Source organism: Petromyzon marinus, chromosome 17, assembly GCF_048934315.1.
Source record: "Petromyzon marinus isolate PM22_M1 ecotype Great Lakes invasive population chromosome 17, UKy_Petmar_22M1.pri1.0, whole genome shotgun sequence".
Taxonomy (NCBI): Eukaryota; Metazoa; Chordata; class Hyperoartia; order Petromyzontiformes; family Petromyzontidae; genus Petromyzon; species Petromyzon marinus.
Window position 1 is genome coordinate 22,593,530 of NC_133683.1, and position 18,909 is coordinate 22,612,438.

Sequence of the window (18,909 nt, forward strand, 5' to 3'; positions counted from 1 at the left end):
TAGCGTTTCTCCGGATCTGGGTTATAAATTCTCGTTTAATGGTGACAGCAGTGGAATCTCACAAGGGTTAAATTTCTATTTAAAGCTTTCGTGACTGCAAGGATTCATCTTCTTTGGTTCTTTCGGTAAAGTCAAGTAGAATGAGAATAAAATAATAAATTGATAAAATAAAATAACAATAAAATTCTCACGACGTTTCGGCCACAACACAAGCGGCCTTCATCAGGTAAAGGGACGAGACTGGAGGACAGCGCTCCAGCGCTGTCCTCAAGACAGTCTGGTCCCTTCACCTGATGAAGGCCGCTTGTGTTGTGGCCTAAACGTCGTGAGAATTTTATTGTGTTTTATCAATTTATTATTTTATTCTGATTCTAGTTGACTTTACCCAAAGAACCAACGAAGACTCAGAAGGGTTGTTTTGGATGTGGTATGCAAGAGGTCGTGGGTTCGATACCCCGACCCTTGATGGCTGTTGTATATTTGGAGTTTGAATTTTCTCTCCCCGTGTTCGCGTGGATTTTTTTCTGCGGGTCCTCCGGGTTTTCCCTACACATCATCATGCGAAACTTTCACTTGATGATAAGCCACTTCGTTGAGCTATCATTTGTGGCCAGGTCGCTTCTGGAAAATCACTATTAGCTCAATGGGCTTTACCTAGTAAATAAAGGTTTAGTTTTAGTTTACTTATTTTTAGTGATTTCCTTTCCTACACTTTGCGTTCCGATCGGGTTTTATGTTTAGAATGTTTGTGGTAACTTTCTGACCAGCCCCTACTGGACATCTGTAAAAAAAAATCTTCATATCTCATTGCACTTGTCCAGTCTAAATGAAACATTGAGGGAAACAAGAGCTTCATCGCCCTTCGGATTTCTCCAGTCTAAATAAAGATTGTGATGGCGAGGAGACAACGGCCAACGTGTCGTGTGGTTGACGTCACCCCCCCTCACCATCTCCCCCCACAATGCCCCCCCCCCCACCATCTGCCCCCCCCCCACCATCTCCCCCTCCCCACCAACTCTCCCCCCACCCTCCCCGTGGGCGGTGCCACCCCGGAACGTGTTCCGCGTGCTGCACGCAGCACTTGCCCGCCTTTGGTTCCGGGTTGCCGCTGTCAGCCGGTCCGGGCGGGCTGTGGGAAATGCAATAACGCGCGCCAGGGTTTGCGTGGTAACTTCTCGCGGGGTTTTTTTTTATTAAGTCTCTACCTCCCGTTGCTTTTTTTTGCGGATTTTATACACGTTTATTTTCGTAATGTATTTATTTTAAGTTTAATCATGTAAAGAGGAAAAGTGTTTGAGCAAGCCCCGTGGGATATCGAACCGTGTTTTTAGTTTTATCATTCGACGTGGCTGCCCGTGTACAGTGGGACGAGCTTGCGGCGCATGCGGGTTTACAGTGGGCGCCCCGTGAGGGCAGTGGCTCTCTCTCTCTCTCGTGTACGCCAGCAGCAGCAACAGCAGTAGCAGCAGGGCGCCTGTCATGTACGCCAGCAACAGTAGCAGCAGGGCGCCTGTCTCTCTCGTGTACGCCAGCAGCAGCAACAGCAGTAGCAGCAGGGCGCCTGTCTCTCTCTCTCGTGTACGCCAGCAGCAGCAACAGCAGTAGCAGCAGGGCGCCTGTCTCTCTCTCGTGTACGCCAGCAGCAGTAGCAGCAGGGCGCCTGTCTCTCTCTCGTGTACGCCAGCAGCAGTAGCAGCAGGGCGCCTGTCTCTCTCTCGTGTACGCCAGCAGCAGTAGCAGCAGGGCGCCTGTCTCTCTCTCGTGTACGCCAGCAGCAGCAACAGCAGTAGCAGCAGGGCGCCTGTCTCTCTCTCGTGTACGCCAGCAGCAGTAGCAGCAGGGCGTCTGTCGCCTTGCTGCGTGTGAGCCGTACGGGAAGGCAGCACGACACGCGACACCCCTCTGGCGGGTGAGCTGCTGCTAGGAGCGGGGAGGTGAAGCCTCAGCTCAGCGAGAGGAGTCGGTGTTGTCCCAGGGTAGGGCGAGTGTGTCGCAGGTGATGGACATTGCTGACCACAAAGGATTTACCCATGATTAGATTCAGTCCCATCCCTGGACCTTGACTCGGGTATAGTGAGCCCCACAACCACATAAAGGGCCATACAGGGTCAGTTTCAGATCTATTGGGTTGTATATTGGCATCCTTGCTCAAGCGGAGCCTACATATTCCAGGTGGGTAGTGGGTGCCAGCATATAGGTAGTGGGTCCTAGGTAGAGTTTGTTCCAGGTAGACGAGGTTCCCAGGTAGAGTTGAGTTAAAGCGGAGTAAACCGATCCGAGGTAGAGTGAGTTCCATGCAGAGTGGAGCTCGGGTCGAGTTGAGTTCCCCATCGCTGTCGGAGTGAATCTCACCCCAGGAGGAAGGGGTGGTGGTAGCTCCTACCCCCCCGTCCCTTCAGGGCCGTGATGTTGAGGCGTCCATTCCGTCCGTGAACTCAACCACCAGAGACCCCCTTCGGGGTGGCGAGGCGGCGGCCGGCGGGAGAGATGGAGTCGAACCGCAAGGGACTTGGGGGAGGACGCGGGGGTAAGAAGAATTCTGCGGGCGCCTTGGAGCAAGACTCGTACGAGGACCGTCAGGAGAACGAGCTGGAGGTGCTCACGGCCATCTACGGCAGCGAATTAACCGACCTGAGGAAGCAAGACCCATGGAAGGTGCCGGGACAGCACAACCCACCCGCTCGTCGTGCTGCCCTTTGGGCCCACCTGTGGTTGTGTACCTGTCAAACCCACACGATTCACTCACCATTCTTGTCCGGGGAAATTGATTTTTCAGGTCCACAAGGCGTGCAGCCGTTTCAATACGGGCAGCATTTGTTCTTGTGTGTCTATTTGTGTTTCTCCCTTGTGATGGGGACTTTGTAGGGTGAACGTTGAGATTTATAAGGGGCACGGGGTGACCAATAAGGTCTGAATTGTAATGAGGTAGGCACTGATAAGGGGTTGACAGCTGTGTGAGGTGTGTTTTGGGGAGGTGTGGCAGCGGTGTGTTGTTTTTCGACATGATGTCCCGACGTTTCGCTCCACGCCCCACGTGTTGGGAGCTCCTTCTGAATTGAACACGTCACTTTCAATCAAAGTACAGGATAGCGTTTGCCGGCTACTGTTGGTGGTGTTATCGGTCCCGACATCAACGCCGAGCAACGCGCGGTACAACTTGAGTACACAGAGAGCGACACGAAGCACAACCGCGAACACCCATTTAGGACACTCGTTTATAGCTTTACATAAGGCTCCATTCTGTTAAGTGGACTTAAAATTCATTTCATTGTATGATTGTGTATTTAAATAAACATTGTCCACTCCGGTGCATTGTGGTCACCCACTTTGTGGGAACTCAACGTCCCGTGACCTGTGGATTAAACTGCCCCCACAGGCCATATTTACGTGGAATTTCCACAGCTGACACAGGGTCATCAGTGGAGATGAGCGACCCCCAGAAATCATTTGCTAATGGAGAGAGACATTACATCACTGGTTTTTGGGCATGAACCATGGCCATGTTGCATGTTTGCACGATTTAACTTCTTTCGCACCGTACGTAGCTAACCGTACGACTCGGAGGTGTGGGGTCATGCTTACATTACAGGAGCACATTTTACAATATTATTTGTATTTTTCTATTCTTATATCTCGTTTGTACATTGTATTCACTCATAGATTGAATGCACCATTTGCATACCGTTGCGCATCATTACCACAAAACGTAAATAAAATAATCTATAAATCACAGCACATGAAACCAGTATTGGTCTTTATATATAAAAAAAACTATTCTGTAATGGAAAACTAGGTTTCACAACTTAATAAAATGCGTTTTACTTTAAATCAGCCGAGTCAAGCGAGGGAATGTGCCCAAGAGGACATCTACCGCAAACGTAGAGAAATGAAATTGGCTTGCGTGCAGGCTGGGTGAATTATCGCAGGACTGTGAAAGATAGCAATGGCTCGGGAAGCCCTTCATCCAGCATGGGATTGATCATCGCCGATGAGAATGATAAAGCCGAGTTATTTTCTCAACTTATTGGAAACCCGGTGAAAGTCAAATCTCGGTGTCTCCCCGTGTGTTGGTGGTGGCCGTAGCAATCAACACGTTGAGTTTTTGTTGCAGGTGCGCCGCCCGCCACAGGTGTGCATCTCCCTGGCACCCCACGATAGCACTGGAAGTGCGTGCTACGTGACGGTGGATCTCACAGTCAGCTGCCCTCCACGCTATCCGGACGAGTGAGCACCAACGCTGCACTTCACTTAGGACGCAGCCCACAACACTCCCGCTTAAAGCTATTCAGTAAAACCATGTTCACACTGATAAGCTCAGGGTGGTTACCATTACGCATTGAAGGTTGCTAGAGCAACCTCCTTCAGGTATTTATTTAAAAAGTGAACTGGCAGCCGTTCAGGGTTGGGGTTCCACAAAAGAAGGCTTCGCTATGAACTCCGAAGCAACGGTCACACACAACTGGATCCAACACATGACGCTTATATTTAGTTAAGCTCCGTTGCCGTGGTGTGAACATGTTTCATGTCACAAAAGACACTTGACATTTACTTATCCTAATAATCATATTTTATACTTTCAAAGCACCTTTCACCCAGAGCCCACAAAGTGAATAATTGATATATAAAAGATAAAAGCATGCAGGGTGTTTATAATAAAAAGTGTGAGCGCACACCTAAGTGGTAATTACTTTGTGTGGTGCACATGAAGTGATCTGGCGTGAACCTGACATGAGCTGTTGTACATTTTACTTTTCTTGTAGGCTCCCAGAAATTGAGCTGAACAATGCCAAAGGCCTGTCCAATGAGAGTGTGAAAGAGCTGCAAGCCCAGCTGACAACCCTGGTATCTGAACTGCGTGGAGAGGTAAAAACCTGCGCATTTCACAAGTGCATGTGTGTTCGGAGGGTCGGCTCACATATGTTTGTGTGGCAGCAGAATGCAACACTGCAATTTTAATTTATAAAGCATCCAAATATGACTGTTTTGTTTGATTACGGGATAACGATAAATATGATGCATTTAAATAGTTTGCTTAATTTATGTTTGGAAGTCTGGATCTGGTAGAAATAGTTCCAATATGTAGTCAGCACCGCTCAATAATGCTAGTATCATATATTTTGCTGCCATTAGTCAAGGCTTCGTGACACACTACAGTGCTTGAAAGCTTTAACGAGACAGATTAAGATATATTTGGTTCACCCGCTGTCAATTGGTAAAAAGGTGTTGCCTTGCGGTTGCAAAGTGAAGGTTGCCCTTTGGTCATATTGTCGCAACCTCTGTGTTCGTGTGCTTATGGCTTCACAGGTGATGATCTTCCAGCTGGCCCACCACGTAAAGAACTTCTTGATTGACCTCAACGTGCCACCTCCGTGTTCTTTCTACGAGGAAATGCTGCGTAATCAAGCATTGCAGCAACAAAGGCTGGCTCAGGAGCAAGAGACGGCGTTCCGTGAAAAGCTGCAACAGGAGGAGAGCGAGGTCAGTGTTGCCCATGCCACAGCTACAAATAGCGATGCAGTGCCATTGACATTATCGTCAGTCGTGATTTACTGCTGGATGGAGGCCTCCCCAAGTCGTTTACGTCTCTCACAGTTACGTAATGTAAGGATCCGTTTAGCACTTCCATGAGGCTTAGGCCATCTTAATGAGATAATAAACTTCAAAGTTTTTGTCAGGGGCATTATGATGGTGCTTAACTGTTGTCACCAACATGGCACTCGTGTACACTTCAATGAAACGTTAATGCAGTGGCTTCACTGGAGCACCATAATGGAAAACCTGACTAACGCGACAGTGTTTACTTATTAAGGCATCTTCAGCCAAGGTATGTATCTACAAGTACAAAGGATATATTTTTTATTGAGTTATGGTTGCATTGAAATAAACTTCTGACATGTTTGTATTAGAGTATTTCTTATCCATGATGGACTTTTATATCAACATGATACTGAAATTATATATAAACGTTAGTAGTTTTGTGCGTGTGTCACAGTAACGCTCTTTCCGGCCTGTTGATTGGCCAAAACAAATTAAAAATCAGGGAAGTTTTCTAAAATAAGTATTTTTAGATTTGAAACATTTGAAAATTTAATTAGAATTTAACAAAATAATTTATCCGCAATTTCTGTAGCGAAAACGTACGGAGAGAAACCATTATCAACCACATCCCATTATTTCACAATTTTACGAATAAAACTTAACCCTATTCAGTTTATTTGAATTGGAATTTGTTAATAATTGTACAATAATAGTTGCAGTGATTTTATAATGCCGTGTCTTGCTTTGTTTATTATGTTATAAAGTATAAGTACCATGCAGAAGTGTTGGTATCCCCCCCCCCTCGGTGAGTGGTACATTCCCAACAGCAATGTGGATCGAAGCTGATGGCGGTAACGCGATTTAATCTTACTGGAGACGTTAATTTGGCATGACTGGACTGACGTACATCAGAATCAGAATATTTATACTGCAGGAGGAATCTGATCAGCTATAAAGCTCTTTTTCACTGATGTCCAGTAGGGGCACGGGGTCAGAACGTTACAACAACAAACAGTACAAAGACATGAGAGTCGTGCAAGTTCAAGGAACGTAAACAAATCACCCAAACACATCTACATTATTTATAAAAGTTAGTAGTTCCGTGCGAGTGTTTACATTCGGGGATTGCCAGAGAGCGCCTGTTTCTGTACCGTGTTGTGGCAAAGGGTGTATGATGAGTTTACACAATGTTGATACATCGCTGCTTTTGCTGCACAACATTAATGGTTGACACCTTATCAATGTCTCTTTTATTTTACTGTGTACGATTTATTACCTATGCAACTTTTCTTTGTATACAGCGCAGATATAGCAAACAGTGAGGGTATGCATACCTGTCAACCCATTATCATTACAGACCAATTCTCAACGTTCATCGTACATAGTGCCATTACAATGTTTTTACTCAATTGCCCTGTGTAAGAATACGGGTAAACCGTATGGGTTGATGGGTATGGGTATGTAACAACATTACAGATCACACTATACAGCACACTATGTACCGTATACAACTCAGATGGAGTACATGGTGAGGGTATGTAACAACATTACTGATCACACTATACAGCACACTATGTACCGTATACAACTCAGATAGAGTACATGGTGAGGGCATGTAACAACATTACAGATCACACTATACAGCACACTATGTACCGTATACAACTCAGATAGAGTACATGGTGAGGGTATGTTACAACATTACTGATCACACTATACAGCACACTATGTACCGTATACAACTCAGATGGAGTACATGGTGAGGGTATGTAACAACATTGCACACACGTGTACTATATCTGAGCTGTATACAGTAGATAATAGTATGATGTGAAATGTTATGAACAACCTCATAACTTTGGTCAGGGTAATGGAACCCCTCAGCTATTAATTTTATCCATGTCAGTCGCCATTGTGTTTGTTGTATGTATTGGTGAGTTAATTTGAGCTTTGGGTGATCGGAGCTTTTTGTTTAAAGTGATTAGCAAAGTGAGAACCCTGGTGCTCATTGAAAGTGGGAATATAAATAAATAGATCTTTAGCTTATTTAAATCATCGCACCTACATAAAAATAACTGAGAATGGTTTAGGTCACCAGCTACAAACTGAAGTGACAATTACTGTAAGATTCTGATTGAAAAATGTTAATCCATTGTGTAGATATTGAACATGTGGGTTGGGAGTGGGGATGGCAACAGTGGTTTGTTTTCCTAAGTCATTTAACCTTGCATTGTGGTTAACACAAATAACACATTGCTATTTATCTGTTCAACTAAAAACTATGGAACTCAACCATTTTTATTTTACAAGGTCAGACCCAATGAGCTATATAGCTCTTTTTTACAAGTGACCTGTCCACAAATGATAGTTCAACGAAGTGGCTGATCATGTGGAAATGTATAGCAGCCAAATACTCTTAAACGCATGTTTCTAAACGTGGAGGACCTGGAGAAAAATCTATGCGTCCAATGCGGAGAGCATACAACCTCCAAATATACAGGTGTCAGGATCGGAATCTAACTTGCGACCTTTTGTATACCAGGTAGTTAACATGTCGCCACTGTGGTGGCCAGGCTGTATTGTTGACATGCCTGCCCATCCTGGGATATGTATCTCTATTGCCAGATACCTGTTGTCAATGCCATCTTCCCATAGCTATATAATGAGTGTAACAGTTTGCGCCTTGGCGATTCGATGTGTCGTCACAGTTCAAGGTCTCATATTTTCTTCCACTCTGGTGAATGTAGCAGCCCCTATTGATAAGTCAATTAACTCCATTATTTACAAGGTATAAAAATGGTATAACAATGCTTCATAGCCCTTTGTCAGCGAAGTGCCGGACAAAGGCCTCTTGTGTGACTATATTTGACCACTCTTTTCAATGCGGTTTGTTGAAGGTAGGGGCAGGGTGCGCCCAGCACTGGTTCAGATTACTCGCCACTGATGTCAGCCGTGGCTGGGAATAAAGCTCAGGTTGCTGGGTTCATAGCACAGTACACAAATCACTGCACCACTATCCCATCCCCCCATATGAAGTGTGTGAATTGAAATAATGGATTCTTGGAATAGTTTTGAATTGATGAATCAATGCTTCATTACACCTCTGTTGAATACCCATTGTTGTTGGTGTGTGTTTGATCGTATGTTGTAATCTTGTGTTTTTAACCAGAAACGTGCAATTGATCATGAACTTATGCGACGAGAGGAAGAGAAGCGAGAGGAGCGGAAGAGGAAGGAATTGGCTAAGCAGGTGATTGCAGTATTTAAAAAAAAAATGTATTTCCTGTTTATTAACAGTCTACGGTAGTTACTGGGTTTCATTTGGAAGGAATCTAATTGTTGATTCGATGCAAATGGCCTGTCCAGTGAGCAAAATGAAGATGTATTTTGTAATATTTTAAAATATTGGTATTCGGTCCTGAAAACCTGTTCTAACAGTGGATAGCATGAATGTTCACAAACTTTCTGGCAATGTATGTGGTTTTTTCATGGTCCGTGGCGACAGTTTATTTGGAATTGTGGGTTGTGAAAAGCGATGGGCAGGCATGTGCATGTCTGTAAAGAATGTAGCGGTTAACGTGTGTGAATTAAACAAGATGCAAAGCTGTGGGTGGAAAGGGCAGTGATGCGAGTGATTGACTGATTTACTGCTGCAAACACATTATCTGTGTGTGTGTCCACTGTAGGTAGAGCCACAGGGGAGATATTTGTAATGTGGGAAAAGTTTTCAAGTAAAATAATTTTTTAATGAACTTGAGACTGGGCTGTCCATTGTAACAAATCGATTGATTTAGCCTTGTCACCTATTACTGCATGTTAAGTTTAGTTTTTCATGTAATTTTGTTAAATTTCCACGAAAATCTTATATATAAAAATAAAGATTAGTTTTACTGTCATGTGACAATCTCATAGCAAAGGCTTATGGAAAAGTGCACCCACTAAATGTATTAAGGATAGAAGTACCACTTGAAGGATGTTTCAGGAGTCCTTTGATAAATATATTTCTAAGACCTTTTTCTGACACACGTGGCACCCTGCGAGATTTACGGATGAATGATTCATCTTGTGATATGATGCTAATAGCACAGTGGAATAAGTTGTGGGAAAAAGACATAAAAGAGGTGCACTGCTCTTTACTTGCCATCCCAGACCCAAGCAGGATGGGAGGTTGTTGACATGCTTGATGCAACCTGCATGATCCACCATCCCTCTTCAAGGCACGAGCTTATATTTACATGCCACCATCGTCATTATCGGCTGTAACCAACTCCTAAACTAAAACTCTTTTTATTTTACCAGGTAAGGCCCACTGAACTATATAGCTCCTTTTCAAATGCGACCTGGCCACAAATGATATCTCAACGAAGTGGCTTATCACGTGGAAAAATCGGAGGACCTGAATAAAAATCCACGCTACTATCGGGAGAACATGCAAACTCCAAATATGCAGGCGTCAGGGTCGGGGACCGAACCCATGACCACCTGGACACAGGCGAGGGAGTTAACACTCGCCACCATGGCACAGCAACCCACTGCCAAATGAGGCCTCCCCAAGCTTTCTCTCGATCCTGCCACCATGCCTCGTCAAATGTATGGAGGTGCATGTATGATTATTCATATTATGTTCCTGGCTGTGCATCACTCAGCAGCAGATGCGCGAGGAAATGGCGGGCAGCCCCACGAATGACGGTGGCGTGAGCAGCCAGCCATCACGGAAACCAACCAATGGGTCTGGGGATTGGAACGAGGGCGAGGGCACAAGTCGCGCGCGGAGCCGCTCTGCGAGCCGCTCCAGGTGCAGGCTCGCAATACGCGCACATGCGCTCACGAGCCGCGCTGCTGACCCCTGCTCTACACTTTCGACGAGGGAAGCCGCAGAAGACACAGTTTACTCTGCTGTGTGTGTGTGTGTGCGCCTGAGGTTTTTAGGTTCATTATTATCTAGTGGTAGCATATTCAGGCAAATTGTGAAAAGCTATCAAAAAGTGAAAAGACTTTGTTTGGCGATGGGGGTAGAAGGCCTATGTACTATATAGGAGTAAGCTGTTTGGGATGGAAAATACTAGCCAGCGATGCCTTAACTTAGCCCTTACCACACTAACCAGACTAGCCCAAACCCTAGTTGTATTCACACTTGCCAACCAGATACTGGCCTTACTCTAGCTCTAACTGCTTGCTATCCTGACGTGATTCCTTGCCCTCGCTTAAGTCGCACTAGCCAACCATGTCCTATCCCCGAGCCCGAATCAGACTCTCCATCTAGCTCCTGGCACTAACCCTAAAACACAAGTCTCCCTCGTTCTAACAAAAGTAGTCATGAGCACCTGGTAGCAGCCATTCCACGAATACTAACCATAACCCCCTTTTTCACTGTTTGCTTTACACTTTTGAATGTCTCACTGCTGTGACCCAATTGATGCTGTAGTGTTTTTCTTTGTCCGGCAGCAAGAGGGAGCGTCTCACATCCATGTGCAGCAGTGACAACTGCAGCCCAGGGGCGGAGGTGCTCAAGTTCCACACGCAAGGGGAGCGCTCCGTGTACCGTGGAAAGTGCATCGGTACGTGGTGTGTTCTCTATGTGTCTTTGCTTCCGATTTTCGTTGGATGAGGTGTAAGGTGAGTTCTGCACTTCGTGCATTTATCTGCCAGTGGCTGCACCCAGCTGATTATTCACAGAGTTCAGGTTAAGTCATATTTTCACGTAGATACCTGGTCTGATAAATCAGGCTTAGTCGGGCAGTCTTGATCAACTGGGTTAATATTTAAGTTAGCAGACAAAAGTCCGTTTCTCCACATAGATTATAAAATATATTTTTATCAGTCCATAAGCCTTCTGTAACAACAGCATTATTTTAAGCAGACAAACTCAGGATTGGTTTCAATCATCTTGGTCAAATCATCAGTCAATTTTGTTGAACAAATGTTGCTATAAATACCAGCTGTTATTGGCAAGAACACTCCACTTTAGCTATGGGGCCCATTCTGTGTGACATTGTTAAAATAATATGTCATAATGTGCTGTTTTTGAAGGTTATTGGTATAAAGCCTAGATTAGCCAAACAATGCAATTTAGCTAAGCTAAGCTAAATCAAACAGTGAAGCCAATCCAGAGAAAATCCACTCCATGTCGCAGAAAGATTTTTTATTGTAAGCCATGTTACGATGTTAGTTGTAATTTTAACTTTTAAAAGTACATTTTGGAAAAATATAGGTCATGTTTCTCAAACATTCATTTTTACCTGAGTTTGACCAACGCCTGAAATAGTATTGATTGTAATGATGCATCGATTCATTCATTGAAGTGTCACTTTATGCTCAAGATAATGCGTAAAATTGTGCATGCTTGTTTATTTATGGTAAATGTTTGCATAAAATTGGTCAAAGTAACCCTTGTGGCCAGTCGAGATGGTATATTCTTTATCATTATCAGCAGGCATGATCTAGCCACTTGTAGATTATGACCTCCCCAAGCTGTCACCAGCTTTCTTGGCCTCACAATGCAAAAATCCGTCTGTTCTGCACACAAGCCAATTTCATTGCTCCATCGCTGGTAGTGGAGGGCATATTCCCTCCATTGGACAATCACTGCATAACACGCTTTGAGATGCGCTTCTGCGGCCTTCTTTAATGCTCTTTATTAGGAAGCCATTGGAGCTATGCACTTTTGAAGCTAAGTAAAAAACTAAATTCTTGCTTTTTGTGTTTTGTTTGTTGTCCGTCCTCCGCGCTTCCGATTAGCACAGCTTGCTATGTACAGTGCAAAGAAGTTCAACATATATACGATGGAAATACGTATTTTGGATAATAGTTAAAACAAATAATCTTCAATTAAACTGTGATTGTAGCATGAACATTCATCGAATCGCAAGGGCAGGAGATAAATCGTTACGCGCCTCTAAATAAGCCGATGATGCAGCGAACGTTGTGAAACAATGAGGCTGGCCCTTGGTAATATGACGGTTCTGTTGCTCTGCAGGTGAGAGCACTCACTTGCGCCGCCAAGTATTCAACGCGCTGGACAACAGCACGGGCGAGCTGGTGGTCGTGTACGAGTGGGTGCTGCGCTGGCCGGTAGGACACCCCGACCTCCGCACCAGCGAAGACAAGGAGCACATGGAGAAATGCCGCAAGCAGGTTCGGGGACCGATGGAAGCTCGTTAGCCTGGGGGAATTAGCGGATATATATCTGTGAAAACAAGTGGATGACGTGGGTCTTTATTAATGTGCCTTGCAATAACGTTTGAGGCTCTGTGCATATAAGCCTCATCCCCCTGAACCTCCCACTATGTCGTGGTTGGCACACTGCACTCCAAAGCCAGCTCACTGTTTGATCTCCTGACAACGCTAACATCAGTGTTTAGTGATATCTTAACCAGTCCTAGACCACCCCTCCTTGGTCATACCAGCCTTAAACTAGTTCCGGATGTCGATGTATAAACATCAGTTACTGGGGAGACAAAGGCAGCCTGGGCATGGTGCTGGCCACACGATCTTCTTATATGCCCTAGCTGCATTTAGAGGGGCTCGCAAACACTACTTGCCACAACGATATATGTAGGCTACACAGGGGATCTTGGCCGTTGTGCTGATGTGTGTATGTATGTATGTATGCCTGCTTGTCCACGAGGTGCATGGAGCCAGTGCAGAGTTACAGTCGCTGTTGAAACTGCGGCACGAGGCGTTGGTGCCTTACCTTGGCATGGAGAGCCAGGAGACGGAGACGGCCCTCACCGTGCACCTGCTGGCCGAGCACGTCTCCGGCACGAGCCTGGCCGGCCACCTTGCCCGGTTAGACAACGGCGGTATCCCCCCGACACTGAACTATAACCACTGGCATCCATTCACTCAATTTGGTTATTGTTGAAGATGTCATCCCATGGTGCTGGGGATGCTACATCACTGATAATCCTTGGTTCAATTCTCGGCAACCTCCTCTGACTAAACCGGGTTTTTAAGTGGAGCGAGTCGACACTCTTTTGTGCTTTCATATTGAGAACCAAGAGTAGGACAAGGATGAGCCTCCGTGTACACGGTAGTAATTTGGTTTACTTGGCCGAGATAGCGAGGTGGCACGATAGTCAACCATGTACGTGTGCTTTTCTTTGTCAGTCAACTACTGTGTAATGACCTCCCCCACACCCTGCAGGATGTGGTGATTATTTAACTATACTTCACCATTCTGGTCAGTCTTGATTGGTATAGACGGGGAGTTTAGAACTGGAACATAGAACAATACAATAATGGGTGTTGCTGCACTTTATTCTGCTACGCGCCACGTAGTCCCGCAGAAACATACGACACCTGTTTTATTCATGGTGGGTGCCCATGAAAGCATCCAGGTTCAACTTTGCTTACCTTCCAAGAACTGATGCAGCCGGATGTATTCTGGGTGATTTGGTAACAAGCTAAAGGCCAATGAGATTTAGGCTGAAACCAATCACGTTTGTTTAAATTCTCCTGCGGCAGCACTGGCCCCTTGCCGGTGGAGACGGTACGCCAGTACGCTTCCCAGCTGCTGCACGTGCTCGACTATCTGCACGCCAGCTCGGTGGTGCACCGTGACCTGCGTCTGTCGAGCGTGCTGCTGGACTGCGCGACTGGCCTGCTCCGCGTCGCCGACTACAGCCTGGCGCGCCGGCTCGCTGATGCGTGCGTGGCAAGCGAGCAGCCCGGTCGGCCCGGCGTGCCGCGGGTCCACTTCGTGGAGCCCGAGTGCGGTCCTGGGGCCGGTGCTGCGGCAGCCCGCTCGCAGCCGCCGAAGACCGGGAAGAAGGGCGACGTGTGGCGGCTCGGCGTGCTGCTGGAGCAGCTCGCGGTGGGACGGGAGAGCAGCAACGATGACACACCGCCTGCTGATCTCCCCATTGACTTGCGGGAGTTCCTTAGCCGGTGCGTTGCCCGCGTTCGTCCATCGGAAGTTGGCTCCAGGTTTCGAGGCCGCCGAACATTGCGTGCCAACACTTCCTCTCGGTGCAGGCATTCAGGATGTCATCCCATCACCGTATCGGGCTTTGTCTTTCTTTCTGTTGCTATTCTTGCCCAAGGAGGAGGAGGCCTGGTGGTAGGGCTTTCAGTGAGCCTTGCATAATGTGCACAATATGCCACCTTTCTCTGTTTAACTAATTGGTTCGTTTATTAACCTAACTACTTTTGTAATTGCATAGTTCAAGTTTAATGGAGGATAATTTACGTAGAGGGGCCTTGGTTTTAAGAAAGACGCCTTTCAAAAAATAAAAGATTTGGGCATGGGGTGCGGCGGGCACCGCTGATATTTTTTACATAATTTTTTACGTAAAAAAATAAATAAAAATTCCCCTGCCATTCGATGAACGTTGAAGCGAGTTATTTTGATGTTTATTGTCATACAGGTGCTTGTGCATGGACGACAAGGAAAGGTGGAGCACCCAGCAGCTGCTGGAGCATCCGTTCATCAAGACGCCTGTCTCATGCTCGCCATCCACGAGGCCGCGCAGTCCCGATGGTATGTATGTATGTACGTTGAACTTCTTTCGCACCGTACGTAGCCAACCGTGCTAAGCGGAGGTGCGGGGGAAGGATAGCAAAGACGGTGATGGCATCATCCACGCACTCACGCATGCCCCAGAACTGTGTTCAGCGTTTCAGTCAATGAGAATTGTTTAGCTATCACAGTGAATATACAGCCTTTGGACAAATTGTTATGGTGTTGTCAGAGGTTGGTCCTGTTTGCTAATTTCAGGCACAATTGTCAGAAAACTTTCACGCCCTTACAGAATTGTATGCGGTGTTCAGCTGCGTGATTGCATAGCAGCCTGATTACATTAGTGGCAAAGATCACCCTCGTTTAATAACGAATTTAACTTGGGTAACATGCAGCAATGGGGAAGTGACTTTTGACAAACATGCTGATCAGAATCCAGCCAGGCTGCACTTTGGCGAGAATGTCAGACTCGCAGTCGGAAGGGCGTGCTTTCTAGCCAGATCGATTCAGCAACAACAACAACAACACAGAACAGCCGGAAAAAAGACTCGAGGGGAAAACTGATTTTCTATGTCTCGTACAACAAACGTCTGGCCCATGGAGCAAAGTTGCTTATGTTTTGTTCTGTGCGTGTTCACGCGGCCGCAGATGACGTGAACTATGCGGAGGCCCTCATCCCGTCTCGTGATATCCTGGGCATGTGCTCCCACCTCGACTCGCAGCGCCAGCTCTCCCGTTACTACACCGAGTTCGAGGAGCTCGCCCTCCTCGGCAAGGGCGCCTTTGGGGCTGTCATCAAGGCATGCAAGAATTAATTAATTTATTACAAAACTTTAGCCTGTGATCAAATTGCGCTGAATGCGTTTGGTCTTATCGGATCCCGGATGCCAAGCAGGGCTGAGCTTCGTTGGCACTTGGATGGGAGCGTGTCTGAGAAATACCAGGTGTTGTATTCTTGTATTTATGTGTGTGAAGCTTTGAGTGTTACCCCTTTGCATGAGTGGGATTTCTTCTTTCCTTACCACGTAAAGCCAAACGTTAATGGTCGTGCTGTATAGTTATCATTACCATAGCGGTTTACTCTCTGTGCAGGTGAAGAACAAGCTGGACGGCTGCTACTATGCCCTCAAGCGCATCGCCGTGAACCCCACCAGCCGGCAGTTCCGCCGCATCAAGGGCGAGGTGACCCTGCTTTCCCGCCTCAACCACGAGAACATCGTCCGCTACTACAACGCCTGGATCGAGCGCTACGAGCTCTCGCCGTCAGAGTGCGCGGGGCTGAACAGCGGCACCGTCACCACCGCCAGCAGCAGCAGCAGCAGCGACAACAACAACCATAACCCCGATGCAGCGGGGAAAGCGGAGGCTGCCAAAGAGACTCCCGACGTGGCTAACGTGCGGGGCCGAGGGCCGGCGATGCATCTGAGCCGCCTGTCGGGCATCGCGGGCCTGGACGACGTGGAGGCGAACGCGCCCCCTCCCGTGACGGCGTCGACGCGGACGGTGGCGTCGGGCTCGGTGGAGTGGAGCATGTCGTACGAGCACTCGGTGAGCGCGCGCTGCGGCCCCTCCACGACCGGAGGCAGCCCCAGCGACTCGAGCGACGAGGACGACGAGGACGACGTCGTCTTCGGCCGGTCCTTTGTGTGAGTGCTTGATAGGCGGTTGGAGGTGGTGGGGGGGATTCCTTGGCCGGAGCGGATGTTTTTATTCCCCGATTGCCGTTGAGCAGCTGTTTTATAATTGGCCAGGGAATTATGGCTGAAGCTTTCGGCTTCGCGGAGTGTTCTGTTATTATCCGGTTGGAGCTTTGATCACGGTTGAAGTATATCAAAAGAAGGGGAAATAACCCCTCTCCTTCTTGTTCTGCCATTGGTGTTTTGTACCCGGCTCATGTTGAGTTGAAATTAAAACAAGGAAGAATAATCACGGATACCGTAACACTTTCCAATATACGTTTGTTCCAGGAAGTATTTACGTTGGACTCGATTATCCACGCGAATGACAGGGAGGATGGCCGGGTGGATAATTCAAAATTGTGGATAATTCCAAAGTACACTTTTTCTGCAGATGTCTATGTCAAAAACCACGAATATCGGTATAAATTATGTTTACGTTTCTCTGCCATCGCACAGTTTTATAAATTAAAACTCACAAAATAAATGATAATATAATCACTCAAAATGAAGCACAACTAACGATTTTGATTGTTACTCTTCGATTTATAACAAATAGTAATAACTTTCCTGCTCCCGCGTAGAAGACTCGGCCCACTAAGTGGATGGCAGAGCCACGCCAATCAACATCAATTAAACTCCGCGCACTGTTGTAAAGATATGTAACTACTCTACTGTACTGTAGAGGCGATCACGGGGATTTCGGGTTCACAGGAGCACATATTTGTTCGGTTTAAGCACGTGACCTGTTGTAAACATTTCCAAGAATAACAATGTATAACCGTTTTTAGATTATTAATTTGGGCTTTAAGGGAACATCCGTGAGTTAATATACGTCAAAATCTCAGGTGCGTGGTTAATCCGCAAATCGGATAAACCACACGCGGATTATCGAGATATTAACGATACCTTCTTAGGCGCCCAATGAGATGATGCCGCATGGCGCATGACGTGATGCCGCAAGATAACATCACGCGCAATGAATGAATGAATGGGAGGTGAGGCACATGTAACATATGCCATCGCCTTGGCCGAAGAAGCTTATTGATTTTGCGCTAAATTGATTTATCGCAAAGTATTGGCAACCCTTTGACACAATTTAACTATTTGCAACTAAATTGTATGCCAACATTTTATATTTATTGGAACTTCTTTATGAGAGTTATGACCTCATGTTACGGGTAGATGGACACAGAAGAGCAGATGGAGAGAGCAAAATCATTAATGCTATGAACCTTTGAAAAGCATTTTTTTTATATCCATGTATAATTATATTTTAATGGTTGTGTGGTTTCCTGTGACTATGCCACCACTGATATTAGCTTTCTAAGTTTCATACATTACCATTAAGTCTTACAATCCTAAGCCGGCCTCTGCCTTGCTCTGTGAGCCTTTAGGGCATTAACAATATATGTGTATGAAGGTAGCTTAATCTGATTCGCTATAGACTATTGCATCAGTTGATGTGTGTTTATGGATACGAGCAGTGACAATGACTACTCATGATGTAACGACCATATCCTGTGACGTCACAGCCACCCAGCTGCAGTTGTATTTCTGTCAAAAGACGCAACGTGGCAGAGCGTTGGAGGGAATAACCACATGCAGTGAATGTATTAGCTAAAGTACAGAACCACTCCATAGCTGAAAGCGGCAGAAGGCCTTGAACCGTTGAAGGAAACGATCATGAAAGATGCATTGAGTCTGCTGGCTTTCATGGAAGTCCTGCACTGGGATGTTTGGCCGATTCCATGCTGGGCAGTGTTAGGGATGATGCTCAAAGATGCACGCGATTTTGTACACTAATCCATTGACTGTGCCCTCATTTACTGTCCAACATGCAACCCGTGGGTTTAATAGTTTCATAACTCTTCTGTGCTCCCCAACAATTACCCCCAAAGCGATTGGTCACTGAATTACTTCAGGGCTCTATAAACGTGCATTATTTGAAATTTTTACAATTTGTTGTTTGATTCGAAAACTCCACCAGATTAAAGTTGGCACCTAAAAGAAAATAAACACCCCAGTTGAGGGTTCATTAAAATATTAACGTATTGACACAATTTCTGCGAAAGCGAGACTTTCATTTGCTTCCTGGTCTCGTTTAATAACTGTTCACGAGTTCAACTATGCCCGCCGGCACAACTACTCTTAGTGCTCTTCCGTTAACAAAACACCTTTTTGTTGGCGAAGCAGTATTTTTGGCCACCCACTTACATCACAGTTGTTTTGTTT

General features: G+C 46.2%; 1 protein-coding gene across 4 annotated transcripts in view; it reads left to right on the top strand.

Annotated features, from left to right (window-relative positions):
* Positions 1–1,068: 1,068 nt before the first annotated feature.
* The window catches only part of EIF2AK4 (eukaryotic translation initiation factor 2 alpha kinase 4), a 51,394-nt gene continuing 33,553 nt past the window's right edge, over positions 1,069–18,909 (top strand). For 2 of the 4 annotated variants that reach the window (XM_076067730.1, XM_076067733.1), the window contains exons 1-13: positions 1,697–2,655; positions 4,112–4,224; positions 4,761–4,863; positions 5,305–5,478; positions 8,708–8,788; positions 10,185–10,333; positions 10,984–11,096; positions 12,515–12,672; positions 13,166–13,326; positions 14,005–14,427; positions 14,907–15,019; positions 15,647–15,798; positions 16,091–16,644. In XM_076067730.1, coding sequence (XP_075923845.1) covers positions 2,488–2,655; positions 4,112–4,224; positions 4,761–4,863; positions 5,305–5,478; positions 8,708–8,788; positions 10,185–10,333; positions 10,984–11,096; positions 12,515–12,672; positions 13,166–13,326; positions 14,005–14,427; positions 14,907–15,019; positions 15,647–15,798; positions 16,091–16,644 — 2,462 coding nt within the window. In that variant the 5' untranslated portion in view covers positions 1,697–2,487. Of the gene's footprint in view, positions 1,168–1,696; positions 2,656–4,111; positions 4,225–4,760; positions 4,864–5,304; positions 5,479–8,707; positions 8,789–10,184; positions 10,334–10,983; positions 11,097–12,514; positions 12,673–13,165; positions 13,327–14,004; positions 14,428–14,906; positions 15,020–15,646; positions 15,799–16,090; positions 16,645–18,909 lie in introns of those variants that run through there. The other 2 variants (XM_076067731.1, XM_076067732.1) reach the window with 2 other exon arrangements.